This window comes from Corvus kubaryi, unplaced genomic scaffold (genome assembly GCF_017639235.1).
Source record: "Corvus kubaryi isolate FWS band 111438036 unplaced genomic scaffold, C.kubaryi_AGA036_p1.0 37373, whole genome shotgun sequence".
Lineage (NCBI taxonomy): Eukaryota > Metazoa > Chordata > Aves > Passeriformes > Corvidae > Corvus > Corvus kubaryi.
In genome coordinates this window covers 628594-645478 of record NW_024581121.1, presented here as the reverse complement: position 1 = coordinate 645478, position 16885 = coordinate 628594, and the positions used below count along the sequence as shown (strand labels likewise).

Genomic DNA, 16885 nt, shown 5'->3' with positions numbered 1-16885 from the left:
GCGGGGAGGGGCAGTAGCTCCCCTTGCCAAGTGTGCCCAGAGCTGCCCCTGCTCTGCCCTGCTGCCACACGCAGAGACACGGTTCTGTCTCGAGGGATGCGGGACCCTGGGGGTGCATGCTGGGTGCTGCTGGTGGCATCACGGTGGCACTGCTCCTCACCATCGCTGTGAACTGGGCAGCTCCCTGTTGAGCTCTTTGGACCGTGGCTGTGATGCCACTGACGGGCTGAGCGATGGCAGCAGCCTCGTTCACTCTGCTCCCTCAGCCCTGCGAATTAAAGCTGCTCAGTTGCAAAACTAATGCTGTGGTGGAGGCCCAGAATGCAGTTGAGCCCTCCCATGTGGAGAGGGAGCAGCTCTGGGCACCCAAGGGCATCTCAGCTCATCTCCAGCCCTTCCCCCGAAGGCTGCTTTGCCCCCAGAGCAATGCTTAGGACAAAGTGGTGACCTCCTGCCTCTTACTTTTTTTTTTCTGCTTTTTACTTGCTGAGAGGGCATTGGCAAAGCATTGCGCCTTCCCCATCAGTGTGCCACATGTTCTGGAAGGGTGGGGGACCCTCAGCAGCTGTCTGTACTGCAGCCGGGACAGGGAGCCCCAAACCAGCTCCCTCTCTACCAGCTGGGTCCTGTTAGGAGTGTGGTGCTGAGAGCTGAGCGTGGGCTGGGAATAGCAGCCCAACGTCTGCCCGGCATCTGGAGCGGGTGTTGGAGCCAGCACCCAGCCCTAGTCCTGGCCCCAGCCCCCAGCCAGCTCTCCAGGATCAGTCCTGCAGGAGCTGCCTCGTCAGCCAACAGCTCTGGTGACAGCTCGGGGCAGGGTGGGTCGGGGAGAAGGGGGACCCCAGCTGGGCAGGCGGTGAGGGAAAACACCCCAGTGAGGCTACACAAGGGGACAGCAAGACGAAGGTGGCAGCTGGGTGGGCCCCTGGTACAAGGGCTCAGGGTGCCCTTGGGGAAGTGTAGCCTCCCGAGGTAAGTGGGGGCTGGTGAGCAGGAGAGTGGGTCAGGGGTGGGGTGGGCACCCTGGGCAGTTTCAGGGTACTAAGCCCCAGCTCTGTGGCCCCCAGGGTTGGGCACTCAAAGTGCAGCTGCAGCAAGCAAGGACAAGATCTCCATCGCTTGAATATTCCACTTAAAAACCCGCAGCCCCCGGACAGATGGCAGCCCTGCTGGGGATTTTGCTGAAATTTATTTTCTCTTGATTTGGCAATATGTGATTTCCAACGCTGATAATCATCTTTGTGCTTGTGAAGTGTCTGCCTTTGGAGGATCCCGAAATAGGCAGCAATATGAACTGTTTGGAAGAGGGAGGCAAGAGAGGAGAGCTTGGGGTTGGGTCCAACTGGGGAAACTGAGACAGAATATTCCCTCTGCATTCCCCTTCCTTTTGCTCTTCCTCCAGTGGTCATCCCATTTTTCTCTGGGAGGTGTTGGGTCTGTGGCAGCATGGACACAGCTTCTCACCATGGCTGTCCTTGCTTTCAGGTGACCTTCACCAAGCGCAAGTTCGGCTTGATGAAGAAGGCCTACGAGCTGAGTGTCCTGTGTGACTGCGAGATTGCCCTCATCATCTTCAACCACTCCAACAAGCTGTTCCAGTATGCCAGCACCGACATGGACAAGGTGCTGCTCAAGTACACCGAGTACAACGAGCCCCACGAGAGCCGGACCAACGCCGACATCATTGAGGTGAGGCCGCCCGGCTCTGGCATTGTGGTAGAGCCAGGGCTGCGTCTGGTACCATACTGGCTGCAGGAGTGGGGATGGAGCAAGCACATCTCCCACACTCAGTGCCAGATGGATTTTGCATGGTTTTGGTCCAACCTATAAAACTGCTCTGTTCTGAGTGGTAGAGTTGAAGCTGTCTCGAGCTGTGTGTTGACCTAATGCCTTGTGGGCACTTCAGCCTACTCCTTTGTGGGACTTCGCTGTGGTCCAGGCAGACAACAAGATGGATTTGAAGGCAGCTCCCGGGGCTGCTGCACTGGGAGTGCCTGGTACAGCTGGTGACATTGCCCCAGCCTGATACTGAGACAGGCACAGTGGGGTCGTGGGAGGGCACCAGCGGCTGAATCGCAGAGCAATTCAGGTGGGATGGGCCTTGCACCTCTGGTCCAGGGCCTGCTCAAAGCATGGCCAAGCTCATGGGTTGGTGGATTTGCTCAAGGCTTGTCTGGCTGCGTTTTGTGGGTCTCCAGGGGTGGCCCAACCATGTGCAGCCTGACCCATCCCCAGCACTGCCAGTGGCACCATGCCCAAACTGCGCTCACTTCAAGGCCGCTCTCCTCCAGCCTGCCAGCATCGCAGGAGATGCTCAGCCGCCATGTGCTGTTGGTGGCCCCTTCCTGGCCCTCTCCACAGCTTTGTCCTTGTCCCTGGTGGTGGCAGAGCATCGCTGGGCCCGAGCACGGGGCACATTTGGCTCTCAGGAGAGTGCCAGAGGTGCCTCAGTCATTGGTCACATCCTCTCCCTCAGCAGTAACCGCAGATGGAGCTGCGGGGTCGTCTGCATGGGGGCAGCTGCCATTAAACCTGGACAGACAGGCAAATGAAGGGCTTGGCTTTGTAATTAGTGGCATTATGGGCATCAATTAATGCCCTCAGAGCCACTGGTGGCAGAGTGGAGCTACACGGCCTGCAGTGCTGGAGGAATTGGGCTTCTGCTTCTGCCTTTGAATTCCTTTGGTGCCCCTTGGCCAGCATGCTCAGGCTTTGATTTCATGAAGGAGAAGGGAAAAAGCCCAGCCTGCCCCCTCCCTAAATCTTGCTTTTCTTTTTTATGCTCTGTAAAATGTGTCTTTTTGAGAGATTTGGACCTGAGGTTTTCACCCCATGGCTGAGCCATGGCAGCATCTGGCATCATCTGCCTTCCCTTGCTGGGGTTTGGAGACTCTTCTGCCACCGCACAGTTTTGTAGGGGCCTTCAAAATGGTTCCAAGATGTCCTTTTTGGCCTGTTTGAGCCAGGTAATGCCCATCCACTGTGCAAATGCCGGCGGTTCCCTGCCGCGCTCAGCAGCGCAGCCTCTCCGGGATGCTCAGGCTGCGGCGCTCGCAGCGTCGAACAGATTTGTCTTGGCCTAAAAATACCGTAAACATTTTGGGCAGCGTTCTCTGTTCCCTTATGGTCCAAGATGCAAACACTCCCAAGCCGACAAGTTACACACAGTCCTTGGCACCCAAAGAAACACTGTGTTTGCACCACATGAAAAGCTGGATCTGCATCCAAAGCCAAGGAGAGGAACATCGGGAGCGGAAGGATATTGGTGGATGGCAAGAAAAAGAGCCCAAACACGCCGGGCTCGGCATGTCTTGCTGGCAGAGACGTCATGGAGCAAAGCCTGCTGGGGTGCAGGCAGGTTTGGAGGCTGCTCAAGCATCCCTCCTCATCCTTGTCTTGTCTGGGAGCAGGGTTGGGGCTGCTCTAAGATTTTTGCTGTTTTCCAAATCCATGCCCCCAGGAGACCGTTCCTGCTCTTGGTGCTTATTTCCATTTCCCCTCTCCCAGGTCAGGTTCCACCAGCCCAGCTGTGTCCCCACTACACACAAATCCAATTTATCTCATGTTTCTTGGTGGCTCCCAGTTGAACTTGACTCACCAAAAGTATCTTCTCATTCTGGAAGCTTCCCCACATGGAGCATTTAGAGACCGTGAAAACCCAGGCTGGGAATTTGCCACCAAATACGATTTTAAGTGGATTTCAAGGGGCTGCTGTATCAACCCACCTTCCCTGTGACACCCGTGGCCCCTTCCTGCTGGGGGGATTCAGCCCTGAGTGGCTCTGGCAGCATCTCAGGAAGAATGAGGAGCAGCCAGGACCTGGAGGAGCTGAGGCAGAAGCCTCTTGATTTTGTTTTCCTGGTGGAAGGGGAGCGAGCAGCAGCCCCAGAGGGCTGAGCTGAGCTGAGCTGAGCACTGCCAGGCTGGGGGCTCCTGGGGCCAAAAGCACTGGTACCACAGCTCAAGGCAGGACAAGTTGCTGTGTCCAAATTCTGTTTTAAAACAGCAGTAAACATGAGATCTCCTGGTTTTTTGGTCCTGGGGAGGTGCATCTGAGGGTGGGACTGGGGGCACCCCATCCTGTGCTGCGCAGGAATGTCCTTGACTGGTTTATGCCCTGGATATTTAGTGAGCGGCAGAGCTGCTCCATGATGAGCATGCACAGCCCTAGTTCAAGAGGGGTTCCACACCCCAGCTGCCTTTTGGGGACCCTTCCCTGCGGGGACACCCCCGTGTTTCAGCTGTGCCAGGGCTCGGCAGCAGCTGTCAGGAGTTGGATTCATCCACGCAACCCCTGCAGCCTCCCTGTGCCCAGCAAAGTCCTGGTTATTGCAGGCTTTTAAGTCTGAGAAAATCTCTCTAGTACAGAGAGGGGGGTTTCCTTAATCAGGCGGGGGCCAGCTGAGCCCCCAGACAGGCATGCTGGGTGCCACGTGCACGCCCAGCCTGGGATCACGCCGGCTTTGGTCCTTGCTGTCGCTTCTCGTTTCCTCCCAGCCTGGCTGATGTGCCAGTTCCTGATAAGGGACTTGGACGGAGCAGAGCTCACCGGGCACCAGGATGCTCCGCAGCCAATTAAAGCCCCACAGCCGTTTCTGCCCTTTCCTTGGCTGAATGTCCTGGAGGGGCTGATTTTCCCCTAATTCTCTTTCCTGGGGTTGTCATTCCCCAGGATGTGTTAAATCAGACATTTTGCAGGAGGTGGTGGAATGCAGAGGCAGCTGCCAGTGTCATGTCTTCATCCTCCTTCTCATCCTTATCCTCATCCAGACTTCCCCAAAGCCCAGAGTGGTTGAGTGTCCCTCCTCTAAGGGAAGTCAGCCGCATCCTGGTTGAGCATTGTTTCCTCTCACATGTTCTGCATTTCCTGCTGCTCTCTTCCCCTCTTCGGATTGGAAATCTGCTCCCATGTGAGCTGGGATCATGGAATTGAGAATATTGCCTGGAAAAGCAGGATGTGCAGTGGGTCCTGATAGAATGGGGGGCACCTGAGCGTGGCAGGGAGAGGGGCAGGTGATGAGCGAGGTGGATTTTTGCAATGGGAAGTTCTCACCCTCGTTTTCTCTGAAAATCTTCTGCTGGAAAGGAATTGCTTTTAAATCTCTTCCATATGAAAAATGGTTGTGTTCCGCTGGCTGCAGCCCAATGACAGAAAGGTTTCCTGAAAACCTCTTTGCATCTTCTGTTTTCTCCCTGGCAAAAGGAAAGAGGAGGAATGAGAGGAAAGTTCTTTTCTGAAAGACCTTGCAGGGATCCCGAAAACAGGAATCTTTGGGTTTGATTCCCGCTCCAGCAGAATTGTTTTCCTTTTACATCATCTTGACAAAAAGCTAAAAATGTGGGACACACATTTTTTTTTAAAAAAAAAAAAAAACAACCCCAAAAGACCTGGCAGCCAACGCCCGTATGGCTGGAAATGGCATTTTGTTGTCCCAAACCTCTCGTTGAGCAACAGATTGCTGCAAGCCACGCTGCCTTGGCTCGTATCCTGCTGCGACTCCGGCCCCGGTCCCTCCCCGCCGCCGGTGCTTCCCGTCCCACCGTGCTGCAGATCAGCCCCATCCTCAGCCCTGCCAGCTCTGGAGCTTGTCCCCGTCCCCTTCCCCGCAGCTCCAGCAGCCCCTCACTGTTATCGGTCACAGCCCCAGCTCAAGGGTCACCATCCCAGTTTGGGGGTCACAGTCGCAGCTCTCAGGTTTACAATCCCAGCTCACGCTGCTGCTGCCTGTAGCATCCGGGAAGGATTTTTTTCCCCATGCACAAGTGGCTTGATGCTTCCTGGGGCTGCTGGCAGGTTTCCTGCTGGAGCAGGGATGGCAGCACCACAGCTGCCCCTCACAGCTCCTCTGCTGAGGACACACCCCGGCGGGGAACTGTGGGTCTCACAGACACCGCAGTTCTGACTGATTTTATAAAGTTGGTGGCTGGGGAGAGCAAAGAGACCAAGGCAAAGCTGGGACACCAAATGTCTTAGGCCCACAGAGAAAGACCTTGGGAAATGTGAAGGGGCAATGCTGTGAGCTGTTTCATTTCAGGGTCTGAGTGAGCAGAGCCACATCCACCCCATTCCACTGCTTTCCTTGACAGACTTACTGAGGGAACAACCCCCAGGATGATTTTCTGTGGACTTACAAATGGCAAAATGCTGCGGCTGGTGGCTGCGGCCCCTCGCTTGTCCCTGTGCTTGGTTCAGGTGTCAAATACGGGCAGAGCTGAGGGTGCTGGGAGCTGCCTAAAAACCTCCCTGGTAGCAGCGTTGCTGCAGGTTTTAGACAGAAGAATGTTGTTGCTTGGCTGAGACCTCTTGAAAAATCCCATTGTGAGGTTCCCTCCTTTGAGGTCCTGGGGGATGGTGGTGGCTCGTCCATCCCCACAGCTTCTGAACCTGCCAACAGCTGTTGCTGGAGAACAGGAGTTTTCAGGGATGTGAGGGATTACCTTCCTGATTCCCAGCCGGGGATGGGAGGGCAGAGATGAGGGGTCCATCTCCAGCCCCTGCAAAGGGAGTCGTGGCGAGATGGCCACAGCCCCTTGTTAGACACCAGAGAGTTTCTCCAGTGCCTGAAGGAAACCCAGCTTCTTTGCTTCACTGCTCATGGAACAATTTTTTCCATTTCGCCTCTAAAAGAGAAAAAGGAAAAACTTTTTTATTTAGAGAAAAGCTCAACTTTCCGTCTTTTGGCTGCGTCGGCGAAACAAAAGGTTTTGGAAAAAAAATCCACAAAAAGCAGTTTCAAAAAAAAAAAAGGCAACGCTGTTCCTTCCCCACTAGCAGCACCTCTTCCTCTTTTGGGCCATTCTGAGAACAAACAAGGACACGTACAAAAATAGAAAAATAATACGGAAAGATCCTCGGGAAACTGCAGAAAAAGCCCTGGGAATCTCCCATTCATGGCAGTGACTCTGATTCCCACTGCCTTTCTCTGCAGAGAGTCAACACAGGAACTAGGGATACCAGGAATTATTAAGTATAATATTAATATTAGGTATAAGAATTATTCCAAATCATTATTATTAGGTAATTAGTTAATAATTATTAGGTATCAGGAATTACTGGTGACACTAAACAGGGCATCAGCTGCCACCACGGTCAGGAGTGAGTCTGGTCCTTCTCTTGTGGAGCTGTATGTGAACGAGAAGGTTTCTCCTCTGCAGCTGAATCCAGTAACGAGGGTGAAAATGGTGCCTGGGAAGGCCCAGGAAGGAGTAATTTTAATGGGAAATATTGTGAAAAGCTTCAGCTGGATGGAGAACAGGCTGGGGGTGGGTGTGGTGCCCACTGCTTGGCCGTGGCTGCCTGGCACAAGCGTCCACCGAGCCCGAGCTGCGGGAAGAGCGGAGCCCTGTGGCGCGGTGTGCGTTGCGGTGCCGAGCAAATCCCGCCCGCAGCATTCCCAACCCTTCTGGAGACATCCTGGGTTTTATTCGCTCCAGCAAAATTCCCCCTAGGAGCCCTGTGTTTCCTGGAGCTCGCAGGTAGTTGAGGAGCCACTCCCAAACAGGCTTTGGCCTCAGAATGGAGATGTTTGTTGCTGTTTAGGAAGACAGAGAATTGTCAAGACTTTTTTTTTCCCCCTGCTGAATTTGGCATGAAAAGGGATCAAGACTTCCAGGAAATTCTGTAGCTTTGACTTCTAAAAAAAAAAAAGAGCTGGCAAGTGCTGGTTCCGTCATAATGCCTAATTGCTTTTGGAATGTTGGAACCAGAGGGATTCAAAGTGGATCTCAATTGGCTGCTGAATACCAGTGAAGGACTTTGGGGTGTCACCGTGCCCTGTGGACACCGGGCTCCTCCTAATGAGGAGTGGTTGTCTCACCTCGTTACCTCCATGTAGCAGTGCCCATTTCCTGTTTGTGAGCCCAGTCTTGGTGTGGGGTTTGCTGCCCAGTGTTGTCGCCATCACCCCCTGTGTCACCCCCAGCAGGGCTCACAGCTGTCACCATGCCACATGCCCTGTCATGTGATGCTCTTCCTGTGGCACTCCTGCATTTGGCAAATGCCACTCATCTGGTTTTGTCAGGAAATTTTGACAAATTTGACAATTTGCTTATAATTTTGGGGTTTACTTTCCTATTTGGCTGTTTGTAAGCAGGGTTTTCCTGGTTTTTTGCAGGACAGCAAAGAGCGTTAAGGTTTTTTTCCCCACTGTGATGTTGTGGCACTTGAAGTGACAAATACGCCTGAGTTCATGCAGGGCCAATTTCAGTCCCAGTGTAACCAGAACCTTTGAAACCAAGGAAGTTTCTCTCCATCGCTCTTCATGCTGTAACTCCTAAATCAGAGGCAAAAGCCAGGGGCTGTATCCTGACTTTTTCACCCCATTGAGGTCAGCAACATCTTGGGGTGATGGTGTTGATTTGTACAGGGGCAAGTCCATCCAGGCCAGGGGATGTTCTTGGGGGGACCTGCCCGTGTTCCCCATCTCCACTCCCGGATCTCAGACTGTTCCGGTTGTGTTTTCAGACGTTAAGAAAGAAAGGTTTTAACGGCTGTGACAGCCCAGAGCCCGACGGCGACGACTCCATAGACCAGAGCCCCTTGATGGAGGATAAATACCGCAAAGGCAGCGAGGATCTGGATATCCTGTTCAAGCGATACGGTGTAAGTACCTGCCCGTGCCTGGAAAACCTTCATTATATGTTCTTTTCTGTTTTGTTTCTCTTCTGTTCGACTTCCCCCCAACCTCGTCCCCCGCTCCCTCCCCGACACCCCCGTGTCCCCCCACACGTAACAGGCGCTGAACAAGAAGCACAGGGAGTGCGAGAGCCCGGAAGGGGATGAAGTGTTTGCGCTGACCCCGCAGACGGAAGAGAAATATAAAAAGATTGATGAGGAGTTTGATAAAATGATGCAGAGTTACCGGCTCGCAGTGAGTAGCTGGTGGCCTGCAGCTCCCTGGTCCCCTCCCCGGTGCCTCCAGGTGACGGGGGGGTGGATTTTGCATGGCTTTGCTTCGGAGCCGTGCCATGCCTTGGGAGCCGATGCCAACAGCCCCTGCAGCCCTGAATGCACCTGGCTCTTGAGGGCCCTTCCTGTTTCCCATCCTTGGGAAAATCATTCTGGTATTCCTGACCCTCCTTGGCTCTGGCCAGTGTAGGAGGGTATTGCTCGTCTCCTCTCCTCTACTGCAAATACCTCTACTGAGGCCAGATTAGGGCTTCCTTTTCCACCCTCTTTTCCCCAAAAAACCAGATTTTTGTCTGGGTTAAGATCCCAGTGTTCATGTGAGCTGGTGGCGGGTGCCAATCCCTCACATCCTTGCAAAGCTCAGCCTGGTTTGGGCTATTCCACGTTAATTCCCCCCAAATCCACCGAGCCCTCAGGGCAGCTGGTGGCCGTGGCAGAAATCCACGGAGGTTTTAGCCTGTGATCCTGGAGCTGTCACTGGCACCGGGGTGGCATCAGGACAGTGCTGAAAGGGATTTGTGTCAGGAGACGGGAGGAGGAGGGGGACACGTTTCAAATTAGTTGTTAGTTCAAGGGAGCAGAGACTGTTGATGCAGGCAGCAGCTCTTCGGGGGATTAGCCCCGAGTCACTGCAGCCGTAATTAATGCTGCGGGAGCAGGGGGGGGGCTCCTTTTCCAGGGGTGGATGCAGCACAGCAAAAGTGACACACACAGCTCCACCCAAAATAATCTGCCTGCTTTGCAAGCCCCCACAAGTTAAAATTCTGGCTTTTCTTGAGAACTGGGCCTTGTGAAATCCCCAGGTTTTATTTTGCTGACTCAGTGCTGTGTTGCTCCACGAGCCTTGCAAGGATCCCAAAATCTGCATTTCAATCTCCTAGATCTCAGGGTGGAGGGCGTGGGGAGGCTGCCCTGAGACCTGGGAGGGCTGAGGAGGTGGAGGAAAGCAGGGTGCAGGCGGTGATGATCTCTGGCAGCTCTGCTGTGATGACAAGCCCAGCCCCATGAGAGGGGTTCAGGGCAGGATTAGCTCTGTCAGGACATGGATCTACTTCAGCCTCCCCGGTTTCACTAGTGGGATGCAGGTTCCCACACCCTACCGGGGTGTGAGTGGGGTGGGAGTAGATTCCCAGCAGGACATGCACCCCCCCCACACCTGGCACAAGCCCTGCCACTGGTGGAAAATAGGCTCAGAAGCCACCTGAGCTTTGTCCTTAGTGCAGAACACCCTTGTGAGCAGGGGCTGCTCAACATCAGAATGTGTCTGCTGCAAAGGGAGGGCCCCAAGTAGGCCCCCCATCATCCAGACGTGCCAACCCAAAGGGACAGTCCGTGCCCAAAAGTCCTTTCGGCAGGTGGCATTCAAGTGCTGGGTGGCTCCTCATCAGGGCATAGCATCTGGCTCCCCCACTAAACCTCCCTGGCAGCAAGGGGCCGAGCGGTGCAGGTGGAGTGTGTGCAGTTGAAGAAGACGCTTTTCCATTTTAACCGCTGGGTTGGTTTTGTGTGTGACCAGAACTAATCCAGCGGGGTGGCCGGGGCAGCCTAACGACAGCCGCGTCTGCTAACGAAGGGCCTCGGCGGGCTTCTGCCTCTGGTGTTTGCCCTCACTTCTAACGAGAGCAGAAATGGTGGGGTTTGGCTGATGCGTGCATCTTCTCCCCCAGCCTTCGGACCGATGTGCCAAGCGCCGTGTCCCTCGTTGTGCCCTCTGCGGGGCGGGGGGACCGGGCGGCCGGGGTGTGCTGGGGCAGCGTCAGCCTGACGCTCGTCTGCAGGTGCAGTGGGGTGGAGCTGGATTAAGGCAAACCTCGGCTCTCCGGCCGGCGTAGCCAGCTCACGGCCCTACCACGGCGTTGCTCGTGCTGTGGTGTGGAGGAGCTTTAGCTCTTCCTCTCCCTCCCCGGGAATGCTGCGCGCACACGGACGCGTTGGCAGTGATTTATTACACAATGCTGCTCCGGTGTTCGTGCAACGCCCGAGAAGCCTTCCTCCTCCTCTGTTTCTGCTGCCGTGCAGGATGAGCTCGCGGGCTGAGCAGAGGGAGGGCTCCGTGTTCCAGCTCTCCCTGGTGGTGTAGGAATCGCTGAGCCCTGTCCCTGTGAGCGGCAGCTCCAGGAGCGGTGCCGTGGCGCAGGCTCAGAGCCGCTGTCCTCGCGGCTTGGCTGCGGCCGCAGGATATCTCTGAAGGACAGGATGCCCTTGGGAGGCAGGTGGGGAGAGTTCCTGGCAGCGAGGCGTGGGTGAGCACTGTCCTACTCCTTCCTCCCATTCCCCTCTCTCACCTAAGGAGCAGGACCTATCCAGGAGCAGATTTCTGGAGGAGAGGGGGCTGCAGGGCGGTGGGGAGATGCACCAGCTGCAGTGGGGAGACCTCGGCTCCCTCTTCCCTCGCTCGTGCAGCCTGTAGGGTTCCACCTCTGGCCCTGTGATTGTCCCATCCAGTGCTGGGCTACTCTCCCTCTCCGTCCCTGAGCAAATTAAAGTGGGACTTTAGCAAAGCCCCTGCTAAAGCCTCTAAGCAGGTGCCAGCTCCTGTTAACGAAGAGCAAATCAGTGACATAAGACAAACGGCTGGGATAATTGCAGCGGGTCTGGCTCCCACAGGACGCTGGTAGGTGAAGCTGGTCCTCAACCTGCAGCCAAGGATAGGGCTTTAGCGATGCTCCTGCATCCCTGGGGTCAGCTGCTCCTTCCCAGCAGCTCCCAGAGGAGCCAGGATGGATCCCAGAGTCACCCAGAGGCTCTGTGGAGCAAAACGAGTCTTTCCCAGGTGCTCAGCCACCAGCAGCAGTGCCAGCCCAGAATGGGGATCCACTGCTGGCTGCCTGCTGGATGAGGAATGGCCTCATGAAATCCTTGCCAGCTGCTTGGGGTGAAGGGGAGTGCCGAGCTTGGCCACTGTCAGTGGTGGGGAGATCACCAGGCTGGTGCCCACCTTCATGCTCTGGGCTGCTCCCAGCCTCTCCTTCATGGCTGCCCTGAAAATACAGGGGGTAAATAAATACAGCCTGAGAATGAGGCCAAAACAGTTGTTTGCAGAGCTCTGGTGTGTCCGAGGGGATAGCCCATTGCTCTTCCTGGTGTTCCCCTGTGGGGAACTGGGCTCTGGTGCATCCCTCCAAGGTGTCAGTGTGGGTTCAAGCGCAGCACTGGTCAGCAGTGGATGTTTGAGGAGACCTGACTGTGCCCCCTTGGTCAGCAGCTGTGCTGTGCTGCAGGAACTCGGCTCTGGCTCCCTTTTACCCCCTGCTCTCTGTTCAGTCCACAGTGCCCGCTCCAAACTTCGCCATGCCCGTGACGGTGCCAGTGACCAACCAAAACACACTGCAGTTCAGCAACCCGGGCAGCTCGCTGGTGACCCAGTCCCTGGTGACCTCCTCGCTGACAGACCCCCGGCTCCTGTCGCCGCAGCAGCCTGCGTTGCAGAGGAACACGGTGTCCCCGGGGCTGCCGCAGCGGCCGGCCAGCGCAGGTGAGCCACACCACCACCTCCTCATCCTTCCTGCCTGGCTGGGCTTGCAGCACTGAGCATGGGGCATCCCGGGAGGGAGGGGACACCCCTGCTGCTTCCATCCCCTGTCCAGAGGTCCGCATTCCAGCTCCTGTGGGTGGCAGGAGCATCCTGGAAGGGTTGTCGCCCCTCGGTGTGTGCTCCTGCCTTCCTGCCAGACACTGATGCCCTCTGCTTGTGCCTTGGCCCCAAACTTGAGGGCAACCTCCCCACCTTACCTAGGTCTCTTTGAGAGCTGGATCCCTGCAGGGATCTGTTTCAAGGTTGGGCAGTGCAAGATGAGTCACCCGGCGCCATTCCCGGGCTTGGGGGTGGCTGCCGGCATCCTGCTCGCCAGTGGCACTCCGGTGACATGGGACTGTTGCCTAAAAAGGGCTGTTGCGAGTCGGGCCGTGCTGGTTGCAGTTGGTCGCGGGCGATTACTCATGTGGCCCTGCTGACAGATCAGAGGAGCAATCATTTCCAGCAGGGACTGGCGGTGGGTGGCAGAGGACAGGGTGGGGGAGAGGAGTTGTCACCCGTGTCCCCTGCAGTGGCGGGGGGGGGGACAGGGACGATGTGTGAGCACAGCCCGGCTCTCCTGCAGTGTGATCATAAATAATAATAGTGTGCAGAAAGCCCCTTCCCGCTATTTTGGATGTCGCAGATGGTCTGTCAAAGTTGCCCGGGCTGCAAATGGCAGAGCTGGTGCCAGTGACCACTCGGATGTCTGAGCCCTCAGCTGTGGCCCCTGGGGCTTGGAGAGCTCCGGGGAGCTTTGCAAAGGGGGTGGATTTGGAGAGAAGGGCTGGCTGGGAGGTGCCTCCAGAAGCAGGTTGTGTGGTGGGTCAGGGTGAGCAGGAGGAATTGCCTGGCTGGGATGCAGCAGGAGCTGTGGTTCAGAGACAGCTTGTTTGCTCACTGCTCTCACCGCAGGGTCTCTGAGGTGCCTCGAAGTACTCAGGTGTCAGGATGAGGCCCCGGACCTGCAAGACAGGGGTCATTCTGCTCTAGGACTGGTCCCAGGGAGCAGCATCTCACTCCAGGCAGGGTGGCAGAGCCCTCCTCGGGCACAGGCAGCCATTGCTCTGGCTGCAGGGATCTCTTGCCCTCTTGTAGGCCCCTCAGCTGAGAACAGAAGAGGCTTCCTGGTAAAGCAGACCCCTCTGGGGGCTCGCCGTTTCCAGCTCACTCACTGCTCGTTTGAGGGGGATCATTTTGCAGTTGTGAGCGCAGAGGTGTTCCAAGTCCGGCCATCTGTGTCTCGTTCACTCGCTGCCTGGGACACGGAAGAAATCCTGTTTATAGGAGCCAGGGCCTTGCATGTTAGAAAAACTCCTTTTTTCCCCCTAAATCTTTTTTAGCATTGCACCGGAGCTGGTTGTGTTGTTTCCAAAGCAAATGCACTGCAAGCACTGGGTGGGTGCCTTGGCAGTGCCTGGTGCTATTGGCTCGGGGATGGTGTGGGAGAAGGGCAGCCAAGGGGGGGTGTACAGGGCTGGGTGCGGGGTTGGCATCACTCACCCAAGGTGGTGAGCCTTCTTTGGCAGCATAGGCACCAAAGTCCGGGGTGCAAGTGGGGTCCCACAGCAGGGCACACCTGCAAAATCCTGGTGGAGTCCCTTCTCTGGGACTTTGGAGGCACAGGGACGTCTGGCTTTGCATCCCCATCCCTTGAGGGGAGGGTGCTGCGGTGTCACATTTGCCACATTTAGTGGGTCACTTCACCCTTTCTTAGGCTGCGCAAGTTTTGGGACCACTGCCCTTCCCAATCCTGCTCCCATATGGGGAGCAGCTGTGCTTCCCTGCACGGCAGCAGCTCAGCCCTCCCACCCTCCTCCGGCTTTCAGGGGCTCACTGCAAGCCCAAAGCTGAGAGCCATGGGCTGCATAGTTCCTGTCTCAGGTTTCCCCATCTGGGTTGAGAAGAGCTGGGCAGTGGTTAGAGGTGGGGTTTGGCATCAGAGGCTCCTCGTTCGCCAGCCCAGGGCTCCGGGTTGACTGCGGTCGCAGCTCCGGAGCCTCCGCGCCGGCTGTTGGCTGCAATCGCCGCCCGCGGCGTGGTCAGGCAGCCCCGGCTGGGGAATAGGTGGCTTTCAGAAATAACTTCATAACAAGGCAGAAAAAGATCAAGTCTTCTTCCAGGCGAGGCAAAATGTTCTGGTTTTTGGGAATAAAAAGGTCTAGTTTTTCCCGGCCTGGTGGGGAGCGTCGGCGCTTTGCAAGCACTGGGACCACGGGAGTCTGGATCGTTGTGGCGTCCTGGCAGTGTGGGATGGTTTCCATTCGGTGTGAACATTACAGGGGGGATTGTGTTTCCCGTCATGCTGCTGGGGCTCTCTCCTCCCCGGCAGCACCGGCCCCGTGTCCCCCAAAGGGGGGCTTGGAATAAAATAGCCGCAGTGTTTTCCAAGCTGCCTCCTTTGGAACAGGCTCCTGTGCACCTGGCTCCTTCCCAAAGGAAACGGATCTGCCTGGATAATGTTTCCCAACCTGATCACCAGGAATGCTGCTCATTTTGCCCAGCACTTTCTCCGCAGGAAGGCAGTCCTGCTTTTTTCCCTCTGCCTTCCTCCGTTGTGCTCCTTGCTTTCTTGCCCCCCAAAAGCAGGGATGCTCACCCTGTTTCTACATCGATGGTGATCCCATCTCTCTGCTTGCTTTGCAGGGGCGATGCTTGGGGGAGACCTGAACAACACGAACGGAGCCTGCCCGAGCCCCGTGGGTAAGTAAGGAGCCTTTCAGCCCTGTGGCCCTGGCTCCATGTGGTGCTCCTGCCCTCTGTTTCCCCACGTCCCATAGGATTTTGCTTTGCTGTTCAGCACTGCCGATCCATAGGGAAGCTCTGGGGAAGATTTTGCTGCTCTTGGCAGTGGGAGGGGTTGGCATGTGGAGCTCCAGGCCAGTGCCTTTGTTTCAGTGAAGACCCCCGTGGACAAAGAGTCTCCATCTACCCTGGATCTCGGGGAGAGCTGCAGATCAGGGAGGTGACCTGCAAAGACCAGGATTTGGGCAGCTCTGGGTTTAGCTCCTGGTGCTGCACAAAGTTCTCCGCCGTCCTCGGGTGATAAGTTAATACCCAGTTCCTCCTTGCGCTTGGGCCCTGTAAAGGAACTTCACTGCAAGTTAAAAAAGCTCATTAAGGGCCCTTTCCACTGCGAGAGCCTCAGTGCTAATGAGGTTCAGGCCTCGTGGCTCAGCTCCTCAGCTGTAAAATGCACTAACAATATCTCCATCCCCACATCTGCCTCTGCTGTCTGCAGGCTGAGGATGTTGGGCCACTGCTGGTGTAGGCACGGCCCAAAAACCAGTGACAGCCCTGGGTCCTGCTGGGAAGCAGCTGCTGCTATCGGCACTGGGCTTGGCAGTGATCCCAGCCTTGGCAGGGCGGATGCCATCCGTCCCAGGGCAAAGGCAGCCTTGCTCCTGGAGCCTGACTCCTCCCCCCTTCTGGGCCTTCATTGCAGTGGGTGTCCAGCCAACGGCACGGAGGAGGAGGAGTGTGGAATTCCACATTGCCCCACTTAAAACCAGACTGGAGCCGGGTCCCACTGGTTGTGCGGGTGGGGTTGGTCCAGTTGTGGTTCTGCAGCACCATGGCCTCCTGACCATGTCCCCTGCACTCTGGCCACTCCCAGGAACAGCCATTTCCCTGTGCTGGGCAGCAGCCGTGCCAGTGCCAGAAGGATTTCTTTGCAGAGCAAAACCTGCCAGGGTGGTTTGTGGGGCAGCATTTCCCCAGCTTTTCCCAGCACCCAACACGGAGCTTTGCTGATCCTTGAGGGCAGAGGGAAGGGGCCATTGTGCCGCGGCCCCCAGGCCCCTTTGCGGCCCCTGTTCTGTGCAGCCGCCCCCATGTCAGCTGTCGGAGCAGCCATGGCGGGTGCGGAGCTTGGCAGGGCCCGTGAATGTCAGCATTGACGTCACCGGAGCATTCCCTGCGTTCCTGCTGCCACTGCAGGAAACGGGCCTGAGGAGCAGGGACAGCCCGGCTGTGGCCGGCCCCGGACCCCTGCTGTCCCCAGACCCCCGCCCTCCCTGGGGCTCCCCTCCTGGCTGAGAGAGGGGACTGTGGCTCTGGTCCTGGCTCTGGCACTGAGCTTGCAGTTTTCAAATACCTGGTACATCTCTTCCTCCTCCTCCTCCTCCTCCTCCTCCTCCTTCTCCTCCTCCTCCTCCTCCTCCCTTGCAGTCTCTGCAGCACTGAGTGATCACCTGCTGCCTCTGAGTCATCAGCTGCGGGTGCCTCTGGCCGGATCCTGCAGCGATGTCGCTGTATCCCTGCATCCTGCCCACGCTCCATGGCGTGTGCCACCCTCAGGATGCAGCACCCGGTCCACCCCTCCTGGTCCGTGGGGGGATGCTGAGCCCTGACTGTCCCCGCTCAAATTCACACCAGGGTGGTGCAAAGGCAGCCCAGAGTGCTCCACTTTCAGACTTTTTTTGGTGGGCGCCCTTGGTTGGGAAGTCCTGGTGGGAGTGTAG

At 56.6% G+C, this 16885-nt stretch overlaps 1 protein-coding gene across 9 annotated transcripts in view; it reads left to right on the top strand.

Annotated features, from left to right (window-relative positions):
• Positions 1 to 16885, top strand: part of MEF2D (myocyte enhancer factor 2D) — a 77110-nt gene that overhangs the window by 46797 nt on the left and 13428 nt on the right. For 7 of the 9 annotated variants that reach the window (XM_042034660.1, XM_042034652.1, XM_042034656.1 and 4 more), the window contains 4 exons: positions 1486 to 1689; positions 8465 to 8602; positions 12173 to 12383; positions 15069 to 15125. In XM_042034660.1, coding sequence (XP_041890594.1) covers positions 1486 to 1689; positions 8465 to 8602; positions 12173 to 12383; positions 15069 to 15125 — 610 coding nt within the window. Of the gene's footprint in view, positions 1 to 1485; positions 1690 to 8464; positions 8603 to 8735; positions 8871 to 12172; positions 12384 to 15068; positions 15126 to 16885 lie in introns of all 9 variants that reach the window. The other 2 variants (XM_042034659.1, XM_042034661.1) reach the window with 1 other exon arrangement.